This window comes from Salmo salar, chromosome ssa13 (genome assembly GCF_905237065.1).
Source record: "Salmo salar chromosome ssa13, Ssal_v3.1, whole genome shotgun sequence".
NCBI lineage: Eukaryota > Metazoa > Chordata > Actinopteri > Salmoniformes > Salmonidae > Salmo > Salmo salar.
Window position 1 is genome coordinate 8,992,243 of NC_059454.1, and position 23,164 is coordinate 9,015,406.

At 42.0% G+C, this 23,164-nt stretch overlaps 1 protein-coding gene across 2 annotated transcripts; it reads right to left on the reverse strand.

The window, feature by feature from the left end:
• Positions 1–1,574: 1,574 nt before the first annotated feature.
• Positions 1,575–14,901, reverse strand: amigo1 (adhesion molecule with Ig-like domain 1). 2 transcript variants are annotated; one of them, XM_014134315.2, is made up of 5 exons: positions 14,385–14,901; positions 12,869–13,449; positions 10,329–10,511; positions 3,897–4,385; positions 1,575–3,568 (listed from the first exon to the last, which is right to left on the reverse strand). In XM_014134315.2, the coding sequence occupies exons 2-5, from the start codon at positions 13,331–13,333 to the stop codon at positions 3,161–3,163; spliced, it is 1,545 nt and encodes a 514-aa protein (XP_013989790.1). In that variant the 5' UTR covers positions 13,334–13,449; positions 14,385–14,901; the 3' UTR covers positions 1,575–3,160. The 2 variants fall into 2 exon arrangements, with proteins under 2 accessions (XP_013989790.1, XP_013989791.1); XM_014134316.2 differs by having other exon boundaries at positions 14,692–14,896.
• Positions 14,902–23,164: the final 8,263 nt, after the last annotated feature.

The following is a 23,164-nucleotide window of genomic DNA, read 5'->3' on the forward strand; positions in this document are numbered from 1 at the left end:
TAAGCATAGACTAGGAATCACTGGCCACTTTAAGGAATGGAACACTAGTCACTTTAATAATGTTTACATATCTGGCATTACTCATCTCATATGTATATACTGTATTCTATACTATTCTTCTGTATCTTAGTCCGTTCTGCTCTGACATCGCTCGTCCATATGTATAGTCTCAATTCATTCCTACTTAGATTTGTGTGTATTGGGTATATGTTGTGTAATTTGTTAGATATTACTTGTTAGATATTGCTGCACTGTCAGAGCTAGAAGCACAAGCATTTCGCTACACCCGCAATAACATCTGCTAAACACATGTATGTGACCAATAAAATGTGATTTGATTTGATATAACGGACTTGTGGTGGCATAGGAGAACACACTGGAAAAAAATGTGTCTGCACACACACACAGGGAGACACACACACACAAACACGCACACGCACACGCACCCACACAGTGAGGCAGAGGGAAGTCTTATCAAACGATGTAATTAGCATTCAGACGTCAGTAGCCCTGTCGTTGTCATGACAAAGACGCTCACGATAATGTAATGACACCGTTTTGTTTCGCCAAGACATGGACGGTGGTGGACGCCTCGTCTGCTTGAAAACCTGGTTAATTTGAGCTCAACAGCCAGCCGCTCTTGAAAGGCCCTGCATAAAATTTGCATTTATGAATTGAAGACAGAGCCAATAACGTACTGAGGAAGAGATGTGTTACCTGGATCAGCTCAGACAGCACAACAGCAATGAATAACTCTGTGTTTCCCCGGCATTACAGAGCACAGGGCCTTGTTCAGTGGGGCACACTTTAGTCAAATCTTCTGCAACAGGGAATTAAAATCTGTGTTCTTATTCAGGTAGTACATCCCCGTTTCACTCTGTTTCAAAATGTTTCTTCCTTTTTAAACATAACCCATCTCTTTCCTGTCAGTCTGGGACATAGCATGCTAGCTACAGCATGATGACGTATATTAATGGGACATAGCATGCTAGCTACAGCATGATGATGTATATTAATGGGACATAGCATGCTAGCTACAGCATGATGATGTATATTAATGGGACATAGCATGCTAGCTACAGCATGATGATGTATATATTAATGGGACATAGCATGCTAGCTACAGCATGATGATGTATATTCATGAACATGGGCTAGCAGGTGGAGACAGGTGGTTCTCTAATGAGCTGTCCTAATGACTGGCTGTGTTCACCTACTATGCAGTGCATTCACTATGACAGGGAACATTACAATGAGGAACGATACCACCTGGCAGAAGCATGTCGTATGGTGCAGTATACAGACCTCTGGACATGAAATGCACTAATGTCAAAATGTCTCTTTTTTCAGTGTGCAAGTCTTTGAAAGTATATATATATATATATTTTATCTACGATTATGAATCCATGATAAACAGTATTTCCATTAGACTGGTTTATTGTATAATAGCTAATCTCTTAGTGACTGGCTTCCTAAAACAGTAAGGCAATAGGAATGCATGGCTTAACAAGGGTGAAGTCTTCCTCATTGACCTACTGTACTAATAATTGAATCAAGCATCAAGTGAACAACAATAAAGGTGAACCACAATGAACTTTTATTATGCTATTCCGCTCTATTGCTATCTCATTATGACTAAATAAATAATTTGACCTAGCAGCCTGCCTAACTTGAGGGTGTAAAATAAGTCACACACTGTTATAAGCTACACTTCCTGGTTCCCACTCACAGGCCCACTTAGTCTGGTCTCTGGGTTGTAGTGTGATGTTTGTTTATAACATGGCTGTTCCTCTTCAGTATGAATCACTGGTTCTGACTATTCATGACCAGAGACGTACCTAACGGCTCGATTCAATCCGTTGTAGCGCAATTTACATTTGTTGCTATGTTTGGCCAACTCTGGATCTGGTGTCCATGTTGTTGCATTTGGCCAACTCTGAATCTGGTGTCCATGTTGTTGCATTTGGCCAACTCTGGATCTGGTGTCCATGTTGTTGCATTTGGCCAACTCTGGATCTGGTGTCCATGTTGTTGCATTTGGCCAACTCTGGATCTGGTGTCCATGTTGTTGCATTTGGCCAACTCTGGATCTGGTGTCCATGTTCTTGCGTTTGGCCAACTCTGGATCTGGTGTCCATGTTCTTGCGTTTGGCCAACTCTGGATCTGGTGTCCATGTTGTTGCATTTGGCCAACTCTGGATCTGGTGTCCATGTTCTTGCGTTTGGCCAACTCTGGAGCTGGTCGCCATGTTAATGCTTCAATATATAGCTCTGGTGGTACTGTCTGTCTGTCTGTCTCTCTGTCTGTCTGTCTCTCTGTGGGGGTGGAGGGGTATATGCATAGAAATATAATTATTAGAACAGACATTCCCATCCAAGTCAATGTTCTGTGATGGGTGGCCCGGTGGCCATAATGAATGTACCCATGCCAGGAAGTAATATAAAGTAATTCTATTTCTATGTGTATAGCTACCGTATGTACGGTCTGTATGTACTAAAGTCTACAGAAGACTCACACTAGTCTACTCCTATTAGTAAATAGAAATATGAGTCAGTCTACAAGGTTCATGCTCATGACTTGACTATATATATATATATATATATATGTATGAACTATGTTCTTTTCCAAACTTATTCATCTCAATTTTTCTTTTTAAATGTTTAAAATGGCTCACAATCTCCATATTTTCTGTCCTCTGCCAATCAATGTCTTCCTGAGTACTGCTACCGTCCAACATGGTATCCACCGTTACTGTATCACAGGAAGGAACAGCGTCCTCTTACACTCCACTGGGCACAGACGTCAATTCCACGTCTAGTCCACATTGGTTCAAAGTAATTTCATTGAAATGACGTGTAAACAACGTTGATTCAACCAGTGTGTGCCCAGTGGGACTCCTCTGTCAGGCTTTCACAGTATGTATATTTAAGTGCTACAGATCAAATGCTGGGGAAAGGTCCTGTTTATTGTCAGTTGTCCTTGTTAATACCAAGGCAATGTGTTAACACTCCCCTGAAGCTTCTGATTGGTCAGTTTAGTAAACTGTGATTGGCTTTCTGTCCAAGGAAGTAGTCACAGTTTCATCCAATCACACCACGTACATCCCTGATCCATCCAATCACGTCACAGCGTACATCCATATCGACAGTCCGTACCATCTCAGACCACTATGGGGGTGTCAGAGAAGACAGAACTAATAGACTCAGCCACAGACTTCTTCCTCCTTCCCTTCCCCAGTAACCCTCCCTCCTCATCTATCTCTCCCTGGTCCCCCTCCCCATCGTTGGGGTTCACCTTCCCGTTCAGCCCCTGTCCCAGCTCCTTGGGGTCGATGAAGGCCACGTGCCTTGGGTCAGTGTTGTTGATCAGGTCCTCATGGCTGGGTGCGGCGCTGAGCATGGAGGAGTGGATGGAGTCCTCATGGTTCTTTTTGGGGCAGCAGAAGCATCTGCAGGGGGTCAGGTACAGGTAGATGAGCACTAGGACCACGCTGGTCAAGCAGCCCACCAGGGTGGTGTAGGCCGTGTTCAGGGCTTCGCCGTTGCCGTTCTCCGTGAAGTTATGCACCTTTGGGAATTGATAGGAATGGAGTTGATTTTAATTCAATTGTTATTTACATTTTAGTAATTTTTCATTAATCCAGAGTGAATTGAATTGGTTTGAGCTGAATTGAATTGAATTGGTTTGAGCTGAATTGAATTGAATTGGTTTGAGCTGAATTTAATTGGTTTGAGCTGAATTTAATTGAATTTGTTTGAGCTGAATTGAATTGGTTTGAGCTGAATTGAATTGACTTTTATTGATCCCCAACGGAAAATGAAGATGTCACAGGATCATTGGACGTACAACATTACAACACACAACATGTATACATTATGAAACAGTATCCACATACCTTGAGCAGCACGTAGAGCGTCTCGTTGAGGGCTTCGCTCACAGCATAGCACGTATACGTCCCCGAGTCCTCCGACTTCACCGGACCTATCTGGAGACTACCATCAGGAAGTACCTTGGCTGTCTGATTAAACCCCTCCGTCACCACTACATCACCAGGCATCACCCAGGTCTTAGACAGATCCCTGTGTTTAGTATCACAGCGCAAGATCAGCGTCTGTTCCAGCCAAGCCTCCTCGTCCGCCTCGTAGAACGTACTACAGTTCATATAGTCTCTGTTCAGGTCGAAGACCCCCACCCTGCTTTTCTGGGACCCGGGGAGATAGCAGATGTACTCATCTTTAAAGTCCAGGGCTGAGTTGAGCCGGCGGATGTGCCAGTGGGCCAGGAGACTATAAAGGCTACAGTCACAGATCAGAGGGTTGTTGTGAAAGTAGAGACCGTTCTTTATCCAGGCAGGCAGCACCTGCAGCTCCTCGATGGGTGGGACCTATATTAGATTAAAATGTTTATATCCTCAATGAGTAAATTCATTTTGCAGCAATAACATAAAAACTCAATGAACATACAAAGTAACTGATAAAAACACCATTTACAATGTAAAAAACATCATATGATGCACCGTCACTAAACAGTAGATTAGATTGTGCAAAAAAGACAAATGGCCACATACAGTATGCACAAAACACAGGTAAAAGATGCTATGCACATGGGTCTTTCTATAAATAATGGGGCCAAATGTGTGACATTGGGATCAAATTTTCAAAATGGTTTGAAACAAAAAGAATGCAGTTCCACATATGTATTTAGAGGAATATATGCAAATTGGCCCATAACTCCACCTATACAACAACATAAGCCTAGGATTATACACACATACAATTATCTGTAAGGTGCCTCAGTCGAGCACTGAATTTCAGACACAGATTCAACCACAAAGACCTGGGAGGTTTTCCAATGGCTCGCAAAGAAGGGCACCTATTGGTAGATGGGTAACAATATAAAAAGCAAATACTAAATATCCCTTTGAGCATGGTGAAGTTATTAATTACACTTTGGATGGTGTATCAATACACCCAGTCACTACAAAGATACAGGAGTCCTTCCTAACTCAGTTGCCAGAGAAGAAGGAAACCACTCAGGGATTTCATCATGAGGCCAGTGGTGACTTTAAAAGAGTTACAGAGTTTAATGGTTGTGATAGGAGAAAAATGAGGATGGATCAACAACATTGTAGTTACTCCACAATATTAACATAATTGACAGAGTGAAAAGAAGGAAGCCTGTACAGAATAAAAATATTCCAAAACATGCATCCTGTTTGCAACAAGGGACTAAAGTAATATTGCAAATAATGTGAGAAAGCAATTATCTTTTTGTTCTGAATACAAAGTGTTATGTTTGAGGCAAGTCCAACACAACACATTACTGAGTACCACTCTCCATATTTTCTAGCACAATGTTGGCTGCATCATGTTATGGGTATGCTTGTAATCGTTAAGGACTGGGGAGTTTTTCAGGATAAAAAAGAAATGGAATGGAGATAAGCAGGCAAAATCCTAGAGGAAAACCTGGTTCAGTCTGCTCAGATGAATTCACTTTTCAGCAGGACAATAACCTAAAACAGATGGCCATGTCTACACTGGAGTTGCTTACCAGGAAGACAGTGAATGTTCCTGAGTGGCCGAGTTACAGTTTTGACTTAAATCTGCTTGAAAACATATGGCAAGACCTGAAAATGGTTGTCTAGCAATGATCAACAACCAATTTGACAGAGTTTCAAGAATTTTGAAAAGAATAGTGGGCAAATATTGCACAATCCATGTGTGGAAAGCTCTTAGAGACTTACCAAGAAAGAGTCACAGCTGTAATCACTGCCAAAGGTACTCCTAGAAAGTATTTATTCAGTGGTGTGAATACTTACGTAAATTAGATATTTCTATATTTCATTTTCAATAAATTTGCAAACATTTCTAAAAACATGTTTTCACTTTGTCATTATGGGGTATTGTGTGTAGATGGGTGAGAAAACAAATCTATTTAATCCTTTTTGAATTCGCAACACAACAAAATGTGGAATAGGTCAATGGGTACGGATATTTTCTCAGGGCGCTGTAATCCTTTAAGCAGGGTTCATACAGACATTAGCAAGTCAAAGTCAAGGACTTGTAGGGACATTTCAAGCACTTAGAACCTAATATAAACTAAACAACAAAAAGAAACGCAACAACAAACAATTCCAAAGATTTTACTGAGTTACAGTTCATAGATGGAAATCAGTCAATTTAAATAAATCTATGCATTTCACATGACTGGGCAGGGGCGCAGCCATGGGCGGGCCTGGGAGGGCATACCACTTGGGAGCCAGGTCCACCCACTAGGAAGCCAGGCCCAGCGAATCAGAATGAGTTTTTCCCTGCAAAGGGGCTTTATTACAGACAGAAATACTCCTCAGCAACCCCTCTCCCCCTCCTAACAGTTCCTGGAGAAGTGGGTATACTCTAACTTTGCCAACAATTTCCAAAACGGCCCACCCGGTGAAGGAAATGCTCCCTGTGTGAAAGTCTATGAGAAACAGTGACACACTTAGAATGACCTAAAATGATCAATGCCATATTGGTATATATTTTGTGTAGTTACCGATTAAATCAAGTGTATATGCACCTAGCACTGTTGTTTGGTTAGAGGTGTTTCTCCGTAGTGTAGTGGAGAATATATCAGATCTTCAGTGGGCATGGCATATACTTACTTCTTAATCTCCACGATGAGTATCGAAGTAGTATAGTGGAGGTATATAATGTATCCTATCAATTAATAAGGTTGATGGAACAGATCCGAATGTTTAGCTTAAAATGTTGATCAACTATTATTTCTTTACATTTTAGGCGCAGCAATGTGCACGCACACAGCAGTAAATCCTACATGCGAATGTTCCAAAATGCAATTTGCGGGTAAACACCTTTCTAAAATGGGCCTCACACCTGCGGGCGGTTTCATGGACAGAGATAGAAATATCAGCTAGAAATTTTGAAAGAGTTGAGATTAAAGATGCAACAACTATCATTGGTTACTAGGATAATGGTTACTAGGATCATGTCTTTAACAGCTGCTAGACAATGAAAGGAAGAAAACCAACAGGAGAAAGCATATGAGAAAGTCTTCACATGAGATGAGAGTTAGCAAAACAAATGGATTGATGCAAATAATCATGCTATCATTCTGCCAGGTAGACATACTGTAGGCTTCTCTGTAGAAATAATCATGCTATCATTCTGCCAGGTAGACATACTGTAGGCTACTTTGTAGAAATAATCATGCTATCATTCTGCCAGGTAGACATACTGTAGGCTACTTTGTAGAAATAATCATGCTATCATTCTGCCAGGTAGACATACTGTAGGCTACTTTGTAGAAATAATAATGCTATCATTCTGCCAGGTAGACATACTGTAGGCTACTTTGTAGAAATAATAATGATATCATTCTGCCAGGTAGACATGCTGTGGCTACTTTGTAGAAATAATCATGCTATCATTCTGCCAGGTAGACATACTGTAGGCTACTTTGTAGAAATAATCATGCTATCATTCTGCCAGGTAGACATACTGTAGGCTTCTTTGTAGAAATAATCATGCTATCATTCTGCCAGGTAGACATACTGTAGGCTACTTTGTAGAAATAATCATGCTATCATTCTGCCAGGTAGACACACTGTAGGCTACTTTGTAGAAATAATCATGCTACAGATATACTGTAGGCTACTTTGTGATGAACATTTAATAGAGAAGGTTTTTGGGAAAGCCATTTCATTAAAACATTATTTTGATGAATTTATTCATAGTATTTCATCCTTCCACAATATATTGTCCAGAAACAAATCTAGGGTTGGTACCCAAGCCGGCTGGTCATTCGTTCTATTGGTTTGGTTGCCAGAGATGTGACCTAGTCGTTCAGTCTTTTTGTTCTGTATCTATGGACGCGACCCAGTCGTTCAGTCTTTTTTGTTCTGTATCTATGGACGCGACCCAGTCATTCAGTCTTTTTGTTCTGTATCTATGGACGCGACCCAGTCGTTCAGTCTTTTTGTTCTGTATCTATGGACCCAGTCTTTCATTTTAAAATGTTCCATTGCCATACTGGCTGGCAATGTTCTTATCCCTTGCTAGCTAGCCAACTACGGCTAACTTAGAGTCACATCAAACAGTGCAGACAATAACAACAGTAGCTTCATTTGTTTAAGCTGTTTTCTAGTGACATTTATTTGGATACATCCATAACAATTAGGTAATGAGGCACAATTTTGCCTGGCATAGAAAATGTGCTCTCTCGTCAGGACACTGTTGTTCAGAGGAGCTAGCCAACAACACAGCAAACACAATCACTTCAAACTGAAGCTGGAAAGACTGCAAACTAGCTGCACTTCGTTTCATTTGACCTTTTTTCCAATAGACATTCCAATAGTATGTATCCATAAAAATTATGCCTGCTGATTCATGATTTCGACCGGCTGAGAAACGCTGACTGCCTCTCTCTCTCGTCCCGACCCCTACACGTTTATTACTATGGGACAGTTGGAGATCGAATTTGAATACTGAAACAATGTTTCAAATATCGGAGACAGAGAGCAAGGTTATTACAAATCTCTGCTGTTGAAAACTAAGTGTTAGTCTAAAAGAAATGTGAGATAATGTCTAGATACTTTTTATAGTGGAGATCAAGTTTATAAATTGCCTGGCTGGGCTGATGAGACAGTGGATTGAGCAGTCAGATGGAACAGAGTAAATAGGCATTTTAACTTCATAGATTTAGCCGGTGGTAATTTGTGGAATAGACACCCGGTGGAATGCGTTTTTAACCGATCATCATTCAGGATTAGACCCACCCTTTGTGTAAATAGACTACTTCAAGCCCCTTGTTTTGTTTAAATTGCAAGTGTAACATGGAAACCAAACGTATTTGTCCTGTTATTTCATTACCAGATCATATTGTGTATAAATTCACTAGGATATGTCAATTGTTGTCATTATACATAGAATAATGAATAAGAATAGGGTTTGGTGTTGCGCAATAATATATCCTACACAATTAGCCACACTGTAGACTGTGTCCAACCGGAGGCACAAAAACATATGAAAACATGAGCTCATTACCTTAATGCTTTCTCTGTTAAACCTCACAAGACCCTGCTGTAAATCAAGCAGACAACAACAGATGATCAACCTCAATTTGCTAGAAATATTAGATCCAATGTGAATACAGTCACAACTGTCCTCACCGGTGTAAGGAATGAGACATCAAAATATTCTGGACATTCTCGAACACCTTTTTTTCCCCACAGCACGTGGGTTGTTGTGACATCGCACGCACTATCACAACCGCTGTTTGTCACTTGACTTGTCATTCAGAAAATTCCTTCCTGGATCAGATGATGATGTGTTGAAAATATCACGGCATTATTAAACACGCTCAACACCAAAAGCTCATCCAACAAGTATTATGCATAATTATTGAAGAACCAGGTTAATGACAGTATCGATTTAGGTTTTAAGTTTCAAGGTAAAGGTGACTCTTTTGGTTAGAAGCATTCGATTTTGCAATCACATACATTTTGGGGGATTTGTGTGCCCATGAAAACTCTTTTCACCTGATAACATAAGGAGACACGAAATGTTAAGTAGCTACACTGCATTTCTGAGATCTCTATACAAAAAAACTGTCAGACAGATAGATCCAGGATTCAATGTCTAATTTAACTGATTAATGCTTAATATATGATATAACAACTTACACTTCCATAAATGCAAGGACAGAAAAGTTATGTTTTATGTCACACGATTTTGGACAAATCCGCCAAGACACCAACCATGAGAAAGGGTTAAACACAGGTTTTAAATCAATTTGTGAATTGTATTGAATATAGCTATTGTCACGCTCTGACCTAAGAGAGCTGTTTTTTTCTCTGTTTAGGTAGGTCAGGGTGTGATAGGGGGTGGGCATTCTTTGTTTTTTGTTTCTATGTTTTGGCCGGGTATGGTTTCCAATCAGAGGCAGCTGTCTATCGTTGTCTCTGATTGGAAGCCATACTTAGGCAGCCTTTTCCCACTTGGTTTTCTTGGGTAATTGCTTTCTGTTTAGTTTGTATAACCTGATGGAACTGTTGGCTGTCATTTTGTTTATTTTGTCTAGTGTTCGTTTTCATTAAAATATAACGATGATCACTCAACACGCTGCGCCTTGGTCTCCTCTATATGATGTCCGTTACAGCTATGCTCCCAACTTATATCTTAATGTAATGACATGACAAAAATTGGCAGATTATTAGCAATTAATTAAAAACAGCTGTAACAAGCTGTCTAGTGTAGGAAATCCTCACCCTAATTTATAGAAAGACCCACTTGCACTTCACATTATTATTTAATATAGATTTATGAACCTTGATCCTGTTGGAGGAGATGTCCATCAGGCTGAGTTTCTCCAGGCGGGTCTTGTCTTTAACCAGTTCCAGAGGGAAGCGTGAGATCATGTTCTGGGACAGGTAGAGCTTCTGCAGGCTGTGGAGACCCTGGAAGGCTGAGCGGTCAATCTGGGATATACGGTTGTTGTACAGCAACAGCACCTGCAAAAATTATGGAAATATGGATATTGTAATTATGAAATTGTACATTTTATCAAATAATTCAGCCGTTCTTTAAAAACTACAGTAGCAGTCAAAAGTTTGGATACACCTACTCATTCAAGGGATTTTCTTTATTTTTACTATTTTCTATACCGTAGAATAATAGTGAAGACATCACAACTATGAAATAACACATATGGAATCATGTAGTAACCAAAAAAGTGTTAAACAAATCAAATTATATTTTAGATTTTTTTTTAAGTAGCCACCCTTTGCCTTGATCACAGCTTTGCACACTCTTGGCATTATTTCAACCAGCTTCATGAGGAATGCTTTTCCAACAGTCTTGAAGGAGTTCCCACATATGCTGAGCACTTGTTGGCTGCGTTTCCTTTCCTCTGCGGTCCAACTCATCCCAAACCATCTCAATTGGGTTGAGGTTGGGTGATTGTGGAGGCCAGGTTATCTGATTCAGCACTCCATCACTCTCCACTCTCCTTAGTCAAATAGACCCTACGTTGCCTGGAGGTGTATTTTGGGTCATTGTCTTATTGAAAAATAAATGATAGTCCCACTAAACGCAAGCCAGATGGGATGGCATATCGCTGCAGAATGCTGTTTTAGCCATGCTGGTGCCTTGAATTCTAACTAAATCACAGACAGTGTCACCAGCAAAGCACCACCACACCATTACACCTCTTCCTCCATGCTTCATGGTGGGAACCACACATCCGGAGATCATCCGTTCACCTACTCTGCGTCTTACAAAATCACTGCGGTTGGAACCAAAAATCTCAAAGTTGGATTCATCAGACCAAAGGGCAGATTTCCACCGGTCTGATGTCCATTGCTTGTGTTTCTTGACCCAAGCAAGTCTCTTCTTCTTATTGGTGTCCTTTAGTAGTGGTTTCTTTGCAACAATTAGAATTGACCTTCTGCAGCAGAGGAAACTCTGGGTCTTCCTTTCCTGTGGCTGTCCTCATGAGCGCTTGATCGTTTTTGTGACTGAACTTGAAGAAATGTTAAAAGTTCTTGAAATTTTCCGCATTGACTGACCTTCATGTCTTAAAGTAATGATGGACTGTCGTTTCTCTTTGTTTATTTGAGCTGTTCTTGCCATAATATGGACTTGGTCTTTCACCAAATAGGGCTATCTTCTGTATACCGACCCTACCTTGTCACAACACAACTGATTAGCTCAAACACATTAAGAAGGAAATAAATTCCACAAATTAACTTTTAACAAGGAACACCTGTTAATTAAAATGCATTCCAGGTGACGACCTCATGAAGCTGGATGAGAATGACAAGAGTGTGCAAAGCTGTCATAAAGGCAAAGGGTGGCTATTTTAAAGAATTTCAAGTATAAAATATATTTTGATTTGTTTAACACTTTTTTGGTTACCACATGATTCCATATGTGTTATTTCATAGTTTTGATGTCTTCACTATTATTCTACAATGTAGAAAATAATACAAATAAAGAAAAATCTTTGAATGAGCAGGTGTGTCCAAACTTTTGACTTGTACTGTTTGTAAAAGTCAGAATTGTAAAAACAACTATCTCTCTCTGTCTCTCTATCGCTCTCTATCTCTCTTTGTCTCTATTCCTCTCTGTCTAGCTGTCTCTCTCGCTCTCTCTCTTTGTCTGTCTCTCCCCCCCCCGTCTCTGTCTCTCTCTCTCTCTGTCTGACTCTCTGTCTGACTCTCTCTCTATCTTTCTTTCACTGTCTCGTCTCAGTCTGTCTGTCGCTCTCTCTCTATCTGTTTCTCCTTCTCTCTCTCTCTCAATTCAATTGAAACGGCTTTATTGGCATAGGAAACCTGGGAAACATGGGAAACATGGGAAACATGGGAAACCTGGGAAACATGGGAAACATTGCCAAAGCAAGTGACAAAAAAACTAAGCAACAAAGAGAACAAAACAAAGACAACAACATTAAGAGTAAACATTACACACACAAATAGTTCCCAAAGAATAACAGTCTTTAAAAGAATAAATTATAATGGTTCTATTAGCAATTTAAAATGTTGCATAAGCTATGTACAGTGTTGTGACAATGTGCAAATAGTAGAATGTAAGAATGATGGGGGGTAAATATAGGTTATATTACATTGGTGTTTCTGACTCACTGGTTGACCTTTTGTTGTGGCAGCAAGTCACACATTTTGATGCTGGGATTGCACACTGCTGTATTTCACCTAACAGATATGGAAGTTTGTCAGAATGTGATTTGTATTCGAATTTTTTTGTTGGTCTGTGTAATCTGAGGGAAATATGTGTCGCTAATGATCATATATTTGGCAGAAGGTTAGGAGGTTATCTCTCTCTCTCTCTCTCTCTCTCTCTCTCTCACCTCCAGCTGCCCCAACGGTTCGAAGATGAACTCGTCCAGCTGTCGCAGGTCGTTGGAGGACAGGTCCAGGTAGCGTAGGTGTTTGACGTAGACGAAGGCCTCGGAGGAGAGGAAGTGAAGGCCGTTGTGACTGAGTAGGAGGTTGTGGAGTTTGGTGAGTTTCACCGTGGTCCACTCAGCCCTCAGCCGGGAGATGTCGTTGTAGCTGAGGTCCAGGACAGCCGTGTAGAGAGGCAGGCCAGTCGGCACCGTGGTCAGGTTCATCTTGGAACAGCTCACGATATTACTGGCACAGATGCAGGTCTTGTGGCAGTTGAGGGTTGAGGCTACCGCCCCAGAGGGGAACCAGAGGAGGGCCAGGGAGAGGTACAAGGCCCATTGAACCTGGACCCTCCTCAGGCTGGGAGAGGGAGAGGCAGACGGAGAGGGCTCTGGCAGGGCGTCTGCTCTGTGTGGAGGCAACATGCTAGTTGTTGGTGTGTTGTTGTTATTTAAGGAGCAGAACTTCCTGTATTATGGGTCTCTTCCTACACAGCATGGAGCAGCAGCTGGTGGAATCCCAGGCATCGCTTAATTGAGGTCTGAAAGAAAAGCAAACCAACTATTGTTGTTGTAAACAGAGATGGCTGTATCAACGCAGTCAAATTTTAAAGGTACAATACAGCCATTTTATATTAATATACAATCATTTCTGGGTAACAATTAAGAACCTTACTGTGATTGTTTTCAATTAAAATGGTGAAAAATTAACAAAAATAGCTTCTTAGCAAAGAGCAATTTCTCAAGCTAGAATTTTATTAGGACTGTCGGGAGAAGAAAACAGAAAATTAGCTGTTATTGGCAGAGGTTTGGAACACTATTTTGTATTGGTCTATTAACTAATTTACTGCCAGACAGGTCAAATCTCCATCCCACCAAAACAGGCTGTAATCTCAGGTGGTCTTTTCAAACAGCTCTTACACTAAAAGGGCATTCTCATCATTTTCAACGTCAGTTGCCTTTAAAGGGGCAATCTGCAGTTGCTTTATCCATTCTTTGCTTCTGAATTAATTAAATGCACCTATTGATTCTTGAAGAATATAACTTATGTCTCATGAGCTTAGTTCAACTGTCGTTCCCCATCAGAACCTAAAATATAAGCTTTTTTTCACTCCAATGTTTGTAAACAAAGCAAATGTAAACAAACACTGTATAGTCTCAACACAGGGTTAAAACTATAATGTTGATATCATGGATGGTCAGTCCTTGTATCCATAGCTATGTCTATCCGTTTGAGAGTGGTTACATTTCTCCATCCCCAAATCCCTCAGCTTTTTACCGAAACAATGGTGAGGAAAAACGCTTTGTTTCAAATGCTGATTGACGCTTTAACAAATCGTTTGTTAGTAATTTTATTAGTTTTTACATGCACAGTGCTGGTGAATTCAATGTTGCATTGCTCCATTCCATTTGATCCAAAACACAGCAATGGATCAATTCATGGAAATGTTGATAAATTATAAATGATGTATCCTACCTTCACGTCAAATCAGATTAAGCCATTCTCTGAAATTAAATCCATCCGCTACCAAATCGGACACGTCTGTTTATAATTTGCACCTCGTCTTAGTCCCTTACAGTAATAGTCTATCCAATGTAAAGACAAGTAGCGGGATGCAGGGCGAAAAGAAGAGAGCGCTGGAGAAATCCTTCCTGGCTGTATTACCCAGATCCTGACAACACACTGCTCCGCGCCGCATCCAAAACGCGGTATAAAATTACGCAAGGATAAGATTATGTAAAAATCTAAGAACACATGCCCTTGTTGGACCGGTGGCACTCACCCAACCTGAATTAATGACAGAGATCAATTCAACGCCAGGTAGTCTGATGATGTATTATGTTCACGAGGACAAGTGGTCTGGTCAGCCAAGCGGCGGCCTTCGATTCCTTACGTCTTCTGCAGCAAATCAGTGCGTTTTCTCTTCATGAGTCGCATTGTCAGCAGCATCTCTGCGAGCTGAGGTGGTGAATCATGGGAGCGCATGAGCAGTCTAGTCTTGCCAGAAGAAATTGTTCGTGTTTTTTTTCTTATTCGTAATACTCCAGTCTGTGTAGTGTCACTGCTGCCTACAGCAACTGACCGACTTTTGTAGACGTGTTTTTTCAATACTAGACCAACAATGACTGGTGACCTACACTCACACTGCGATTCTAGCGGTACCCACTCCATAAAATCCATATTTTAACCTACGTATTGTGATAATCGGTTGTTTGATCTATAACCTGTTAGTTCATATGCCCCGCGACCGTGATATATAGGCCTAAATTCAACCACACCTTTGTTTCATCACAAACCCGGATAGAAACCTCTGTCCAGTGAAGTCCACAAAGCATATTGCATGTACAGTAACAGACAGTTACATGACCATTTTTGGACGGCTAAACAACTATTGATTTAGAACCACAGAGTTACCGTAAGGCGTAAAGAAAAACAGGAGCTGCCTCCACTATTCCAGCAGCATTTCAACATCATCAAATCACCTCTGCTTAGTCTAATACAGTGACAACTAAAATATACCCAAAACAACTCAGTCCAATAAGATAAATATGATGTGGCTGTCCATGGTTCTGATTTCTGTGTGTGTGTGTGTGTGTGTGTGTGTGTGTGTGTGTGTGTGTGTGTGTGTGTGTGTGTGTGTGTGTGTGTGTGCAAGTAGAAAAACATGTTGACTCACCCTACTTGTAGAGAAACACCAATGCCATCCTCCTCTCTTTCAAGTTGATGAAATGTTCTGTCACTCTGTCATACTGTACATGCTTTTATTGTTGTTGTCCTAGGCTACCTGGCTAAAATGCTTTCTCCCTAGCCTAACTTCCACCATGGGCAACGTTAGCTAGTTAACATTAGCCTTCTACATCTAGCTACATATTGAACTAACATCCTCTCAGGTCAGGGGCACAACAATGTATGAATTAATGGTTGGATCAGAATGGCCGTTATAACCATTGGCCAGAACGGAGAAGTAAAACCACAAGTCCACATCCCTATCTCCATCCATGGCTAATTTAGGAAAGGTCCCATTTTGTCTAGCTAGCCACCAGAGGACAACACCACAACGAGAAGCAACAATTCTAGTTTTTCTGTCAATGATGTATGCTCTCAATGGGATTTGATAGGAGTGACGCCAAATCCAAGCTGGCTTCCCTTGACACTTTTTTTGGTGTGCCAGAACCATTCACAGTTGAGCTCGCTCAAGTTAAGCTCAACGCTGATTGACAAATGTTTTATACTTTCTTTGTCAATGGAGGCCAGATGGTTGCTGGCTTCGCTTGCCTTTCAGCGCTGCGGGTGGCAACAATGTCATACTCGTTTGGACCAGACAGAATCAGATATATGGCCTACTCATAGAGAGACAGAGGGGTGCTGTTTAACTCGCTTGGATGCTTTCTCCTGTGAGACACATTCAGCCTCTTGCAAATTGAAGGAAAATTATGAAACACAGAGAGAATAACATATATATACAGTGAGGGAAAAAAGTATTTGATCCCCTGCTGATTTTGCACGTTTGCCCACTGACAAAGAAATGTAGGTTTATTTGAACAGTGAGAGACAGAATAACAACAAAAAAATCCAGAAAAACACATGTAAAAAATGTTATGAATTGATTTGCATTTTAATGAGGGAAATAAGTATTTAACCCCCTCTCAATCAGAAAGATTTCTGGCTCCCAGGTGTCTTTTATACAGGTAACGAGCTGAGATTAGGAGCACACTCTTAAAGGGAGTGCTCCTAATCTCAGCGTGTTACCTGTATAAAAGACACCTGTCCACAGAAGCAATCAATCAATCAGATTACAAACTCTCCCCCATGGCCAAGACCAAAGACCTCTCCAAGGATGTCAGGGACAAGATTGGAGACCTACACAAGGCTGGAATGGGCTACAAGACCATCGCCAAGCAGCTTGGTGAGAAGGTGACAACATTTGGTGCGATTATTCGCAAATGGAAGAAACACAAAAGAACTGTCAATCTCCCTCGGCCTGGGGCTCCATGCAAGATCTCACCTCGTGGAGTTGCAATGATCATGAGAACGGTGAGGAATCAGCCCAGAACTACACGGGAGGATCTTGTCAATGATCTCAAGGCAGCTGGGACCATAGTCACCAAGAAAACAATTGGTAACACACTACGCCGTGAAGGACTGAAATCCTGCAGTGCCCGCAAGGTCCCCCTGCTCAAGAAAGCACATATACATGCCCGTCTGAAGTTTGCCAAAGGACATCTGAATGATTCAGAGGACAACTGGGTGAAAGTGTTGTGGTCAGATGAGACGAAAATGGAGCTCTTTGGCATCAACTCAACTCGCCGTGTTTGGAGGAGGAGGAATGCTGCCTATGACCCCAAAAACAACATCCCCACCGTCAAACATGGAGGTGGAAACATTATGCTTTGGGGGTGTTTTTCTGCTACGGGGACAGGACAACTTCACCGCATCAAAGGGACGATGGACGGGGCCATGTACTGTCAAATCTTGGGAGAGAACCTCCTTCCCTCAGCCAGGGCATTGAAAATGGGTCATGGATGGGTATTCCAGCATGACAATGACCCAAAACACACGGCCAAGGCAACAAAGGACTGGCTCATGAAGAAGCACGTTAAGGTCCTGGAGTCGCCTAGCCAGTCTCCAGACCTTAATCCCATAGAAAATCTGTGGAGGGAGCTGAAGGTTCGAGTTGCCAAACGTCAGCCTTGAAACCTTAATGACTTGGAGAAGATCTGCAAAGAGGAGTGGGACAAAATCCCTCCTGAGATGTGTGCAAACCTGGTGGCCAACTACAAGAAACGTCTGACCTCTGTGATTGCCAACAAGGGTTTTGCTACCAAGTACTAAGTCATGTTTTGCAGAGCGGTCAAATACTTATTTCCCTCATTAAAATGCAAATCAATTTATAACATTTTTGACATGCGTTTTTCTGGATTATTTTGTTGTTATTCTGTCTCTCACTGTTCAAATAAACCTACCATTAAAATTATAGACTGATCATTTCTTTGTCAGTGGGCAAACGTACAAAATCAGCAGGGGATCAAATAATTTTTTCCCTCACTGTATATAAAAAAAAATTGGGTGCAGGGGCTTCCCGTGGCAACCATGAATACACGCCACTGGGTACCACGACAAGCTACTCCAATACTAGGCTACAATGACTTACTACTGTATCCTAACCTCACACAGATGAAGAAGACACTGTCTGGTCCTCCTGTCCTGCTCTAAAGAATGAGCGTTAAAGTGACTGATCAATTACCTTACCCTAACATGTGTCCTCCCTGGCCATGATGCACTAGTAGAAATGTCATCTTTTCTCAAGATTAATGGGTGCAGAATGAGATGCATCTTTTCGGCATGGAAGAAATTAAATTAAATCACTCATTCAATGCAAAAGTCTATTCCCTGAGCTCAGTTTATACAATAGTTTATACCCTCAGCTCAGTTTAAACAATAGCCTATACCCTCAGCTAAATCTATACCCTCAGCTCAGTTTATACAGTAGTCTATACCCTCAGCTCAGTCTATACAATAGTCTATACCCTCAGCTCAGTCTATACAATAGTCTATACCCTCAGCTCAGTCTATACATTAGTCTATACCCTCAGCTCAGTCTATACAATAGTCTATACCCTCAGCTAAATCTATACCCTCAGCTCAGTCTATACAATAGTCTATACCCTTAGCTCAGTTTATACCATCAGCTCAGTTTATACAATAGTCTATACCCTCAGTTCAGTCTATACAATAGTCTATACCCTCAGCTCAGTCCATACAGAAGTCTATACCCTCAGCTCAGTCTATACAATAGTCTATACCCTCAGCTCAGTCTACATTTGTCACGGTTGTCTAGGACCGGTGGAGATGTGGAATCAGGAGCAGGAGACAGAGGGCCGGAGCAACAGTGTTTTAATGATAAATGCAGAACGCAATAGCCGTAGGGCACAGGGCGCGTGACGAAGTCCGCCAGGGGAAAACACATTCCCAAAAAATAACACTTTGGAAAAAGCGCACGGGGCGCAGCCCGGCAATACACTGGACAATAATCAGCGAAAAAAAAGGAACAGCTACACTCGCACTGTCTAGAGTAGACAATAAACCTTCTCCCCTACCTCACCTCGCTCATCAACTCATCCTTGACCGCTGGCTACGTCCCTTCCGTCTTCAAGAGAGCGAGAGTTGCACCCCTTCTGAAAAAACCTACACTCGATCCCTCCGATGTCAACAACTACAGACCAGTATCCCTTCTTTCTTTTCTCTCCAAAACTCTTGAACGTGCCGTCCTTGGCCAGCTCTCCTGCTATCTCTCTCAGAATGACCTTCTTGATCCTAATCAGTCAGGTTTCAAGACTGGGCATTCAACTGAGACTGCTCTTCTCTGTGTCACGGAGGCTCTCCGCACTGCTAAAGCTAACTCTCTCTCCTCTGCTCTCATCCTTCTAGACCTATCTGCTGCCTTTGATACTGTGAACCATCAGATCCTCCTCTCCACCTTCCTTCTCTCCGCCACAGGTCGCTTCTACCAGGTGGCGTGGCGAGAATCTGTCTCCGCACCATGCGCTCTCACCACTGGTGTCCCCCAGGGCTCTGTTCTAGGCCCTCTCCTATTCTCGCTATACACCAAGTCACTTGGCTCTGTCATATCCTCACATGGTCTCTCCTATCATTGCTATGCAGACGACACACAATTAATCTTCTCCTTTCCCCCTTCTGATAACCAGGCGGCGAATCGCATCTCTGCATGTCTGTCAGACATATCAGTGTGGATGACGGATCACCACCTCAAGCTGAACCTCGGCAAGACGGAGCTGCTCTTCCTCCCGGGGAAGGACTGCCCGTTCCATGATCTCGCCATCACGGTTGACAACTCCATTGTGTCCTCCTCCCAGAGTGCTAAGAACCTTGGCGTGATCCTGGACAACACCCTGTCGTTCTCCACTAACATCAAGGCGGTGACCCGATCCTGTAGGTTCATGCTCTACAACATTCGCAGAGTACGACCCTGCCTCACACAGGAAGCGGCACAGGTCCTAATCCAGGCACTTGTCATCTCCCGTCTGGATTACTGCAACTCGCTGTTGGCTGGGCTCCCTGCCTGTGCCATTAAACCCCTACAACTCATCCAGAACGCCGCAGCCCGTCTGGTGTTCAACCTTCCCAAGTTCTCTCACGTCACCCCGCTCCTTAGATGGATATCATAAGGTGAATGCACCAATTTGTAAGTCGCTCTGGATAAGAGCGTCTGCTAAATGACTTAAATGTAAATGTAAATGTAATAAACAATCCCGCACGAGAATCCCAACTGAAAATACACACTAAATAACCCCCCACTAATTACAGACACAAAACAGGTGCGGGGTAGACAGACAAAACCAAAAGACACAGAAACAACGATCGGTGGCAGCTAATAGGCCGGCGACGACGACCGCCAGGCGCCGCCCGACCGAGGAGGGGCGCCACCTTCGTTAGATACTGTGACAACATTTACATTTTTTACATTTACGTCATTTAGCAGACGCTCTTATCCAGAGCGACTATCTGGCCAAGATAAAGGAAAGCATTGTGACAAAAACAACAACACAGAGTAGTACATGAGATAAAGTACCCCTACTTTATAGCCCTTGATCTCAGTTAGTATTTATCCTGTGATGACTGGTCCTATTGATCTCAGTTAGTATTTACCCTGTGATGACTGGTCCTGTTGATCTCAGTTAGTATTTATCCTGTGATGACTGGCCCTGTTGATCTCAGTTAGTATTTACCCTGTGATGACTGGTCCTGTTGATCTCAGTTAGTATTTATCCTGTGATGACTGGTCCTGTTGATCTCAGTTAGTATTTACCCTGTGATGACTGGTCCTGTTGATCTCAGTTAGTATTTACCCTGTGATGACTGGTCCTGTTGATCTCAGTTAGTATTTACCCTGTGATGACTGGTCCTGTTGATCTCAGTTAGTATTTACCCTGTGATGACTGGTCCTGTTGATCTCAGTTAGTATTTACCCTGTGATGACTGGTCCTGTTGATCTCAGTTAGTATTTACCCTGTGATGACTGGTCCTGTTGATCTCAGTTAGTATTTATCCTGTGATGACTGGTCCTGTTGATCTCAGTTAGTATTTATCCTGTGATGACTGGTCCTGTTGATCTCAGTTAGTATTTACCCTGTGATGACTGGTCCTGTTGATCTCAGTTAGTATTTATCCTGTGATGACTGGTCCTGTTGATCTCAGTTAGTATTTACCCTGTGATGACTGGTCCTGTTGATCTCAGTTAGTATTTATCCTGTGATGACTGGTCCTGTTGATCTCAGTTAGTATTTACCCTGTGATGACTGGTCCTGTTGATCTCAGTTAGTATTTACCCTGTGATGACTGGTCCTGTTGATCTCAGTTAGTATTTACCCTGTGATGACTGGTCCTGTTGATCTCAGTTAGTATTTATCCTGTGATGACTGGTCCTGTTGATCTCAGTTAGTATTTACCCTGTGATGACTGGTCCTGTTGATCTCAGTTAGTATTTACCCTGTGATGACTGGTCCTGTTGATCTCAGTTAGTATTTACCCTGTGATGACTGGTCCTGTTGATCTCAGTTAGTATTTATCCTGTGATGACTGGTCCTGTTGATCTCAGTTAGTATTTATCCTGTGATGACTGGTCCTGTTGATCTCAGTTAGTATTTACCCTGTGATGACTGGTCCTGTTGATCTCAGTTAGTATTTACCCTGTGATGACTGGTCCTGTTGACTGGTCCTGTTGATCTCAGTTAGTATTTATCCTGTGATGACTGGTCCTGTTGATCTCAGTTAGTATTTACCCTGTGATGACTGGTCCTGTTGATCTCAGTTAGTATTTACCCTGTGATGACTGGTCCTGTTGACTGGTCCTGTTGATCTCAGTATTTATCCTGTGATGACTGGTCCTGTTGATCTCAGTTAGTATTTACCCTGTGATGACTGGTCCTGTTGACTGGTCCTGTTGATCTCAGTTAGTATTTACCCTGTGATGACTGGTCCTGTTGATCTCAGTTAGTATTTATCCTGTGATGACTGGTCCTGTTGATCTCAGTTAGTATTTACCCTGTGATGACTGGTCCTGTTGACTGGTCCTGTTGATCTCAGTTAGTATTTACCCTGTGATGACTGGTCCTGTTGATCTCAGTTAGTATTTACCCTGTGATGACTGGTCCTGTTGATCTCAGTTAGTATTTATCCTGTGATGACTGGTCCTGTTGATCTCAGTTAGTATTTACCCTGTGATGACTGGCCCTGTTGATCTCAGTTAGTATGTACCCTGTGATGACTGGTCCTGTTGATCTCAGTTAGTATTTACCCTGTGATGACTGGTCCTGTTGATCTCAGTTAGTATTTACCCTGTGATGACTGGTCCTGTTGATCTCAGTTAGTATTTATCCTGTGATGACTGGTCCTGTTGATCTCAGTTAGTATTTATCCTGTGATGACTGGTCCTGTTGATCTCAGTTAGTATTTACCCTGTGATGACTGGTCCTGTTGATCTCAGTTAGTATTTACCCTGTGATGACTGGTCCTGTTGATCTCAGTTAGTATTTATCCTGTGATGACTGGCCCTGTTGATCTCAGTTAGTATTTACCCTGTGATGACTGGTCCTGTTGATCTCAGTTAGTATTTACCCTGTGATGACTGGTCCTGTTGATCTCAGTTAGTATTTACCCTGTGATGACTGGTCCTGTTGATCTCAGTTAGTATTTATCCTGTGATGACTGGTCCTGTTGATCTCAGTTAGTATTTATCCTGTGATGACTGGCCCTGTTGATCTCAGTTAGTATTTACCCTGTGATGACTGGTCCTGTTGATCTCAGTTAGTATTTACCCTGTGATGACTGGTCCTGTTGATCTCAGTTAGTATTTATCCTGTGATGACTGGTCCTGTTGATCTCAGTTAGTATTTACCCTGTGATGACTGGTCCTGTTGATCTCAGTTAGTATTTATCCTGTGATGACTGGTCCTGTTGATCTCAGTTAGTATTTACCCTGTGATGACTGGTCCTGTTGATCTCAGTTAGTATTTATCCTGTGATGACTGGTCCTGTTGATCTCAGTTAGTATTTACCCTGTGATGACTGGTCCTGTTGATCTCAGTTAGTATTTACCCTGTGATGACTGGTCCTGTTGATCTCAGTTAGTATTTACCCTGTGATGACTGGTCCTGTTGATCTCAGTTAGTATTTATCCTGTGATGACTGGTCCTGTTGATCTCAGTTAGTATTTATCCTGTGATGACTGGTCCTGT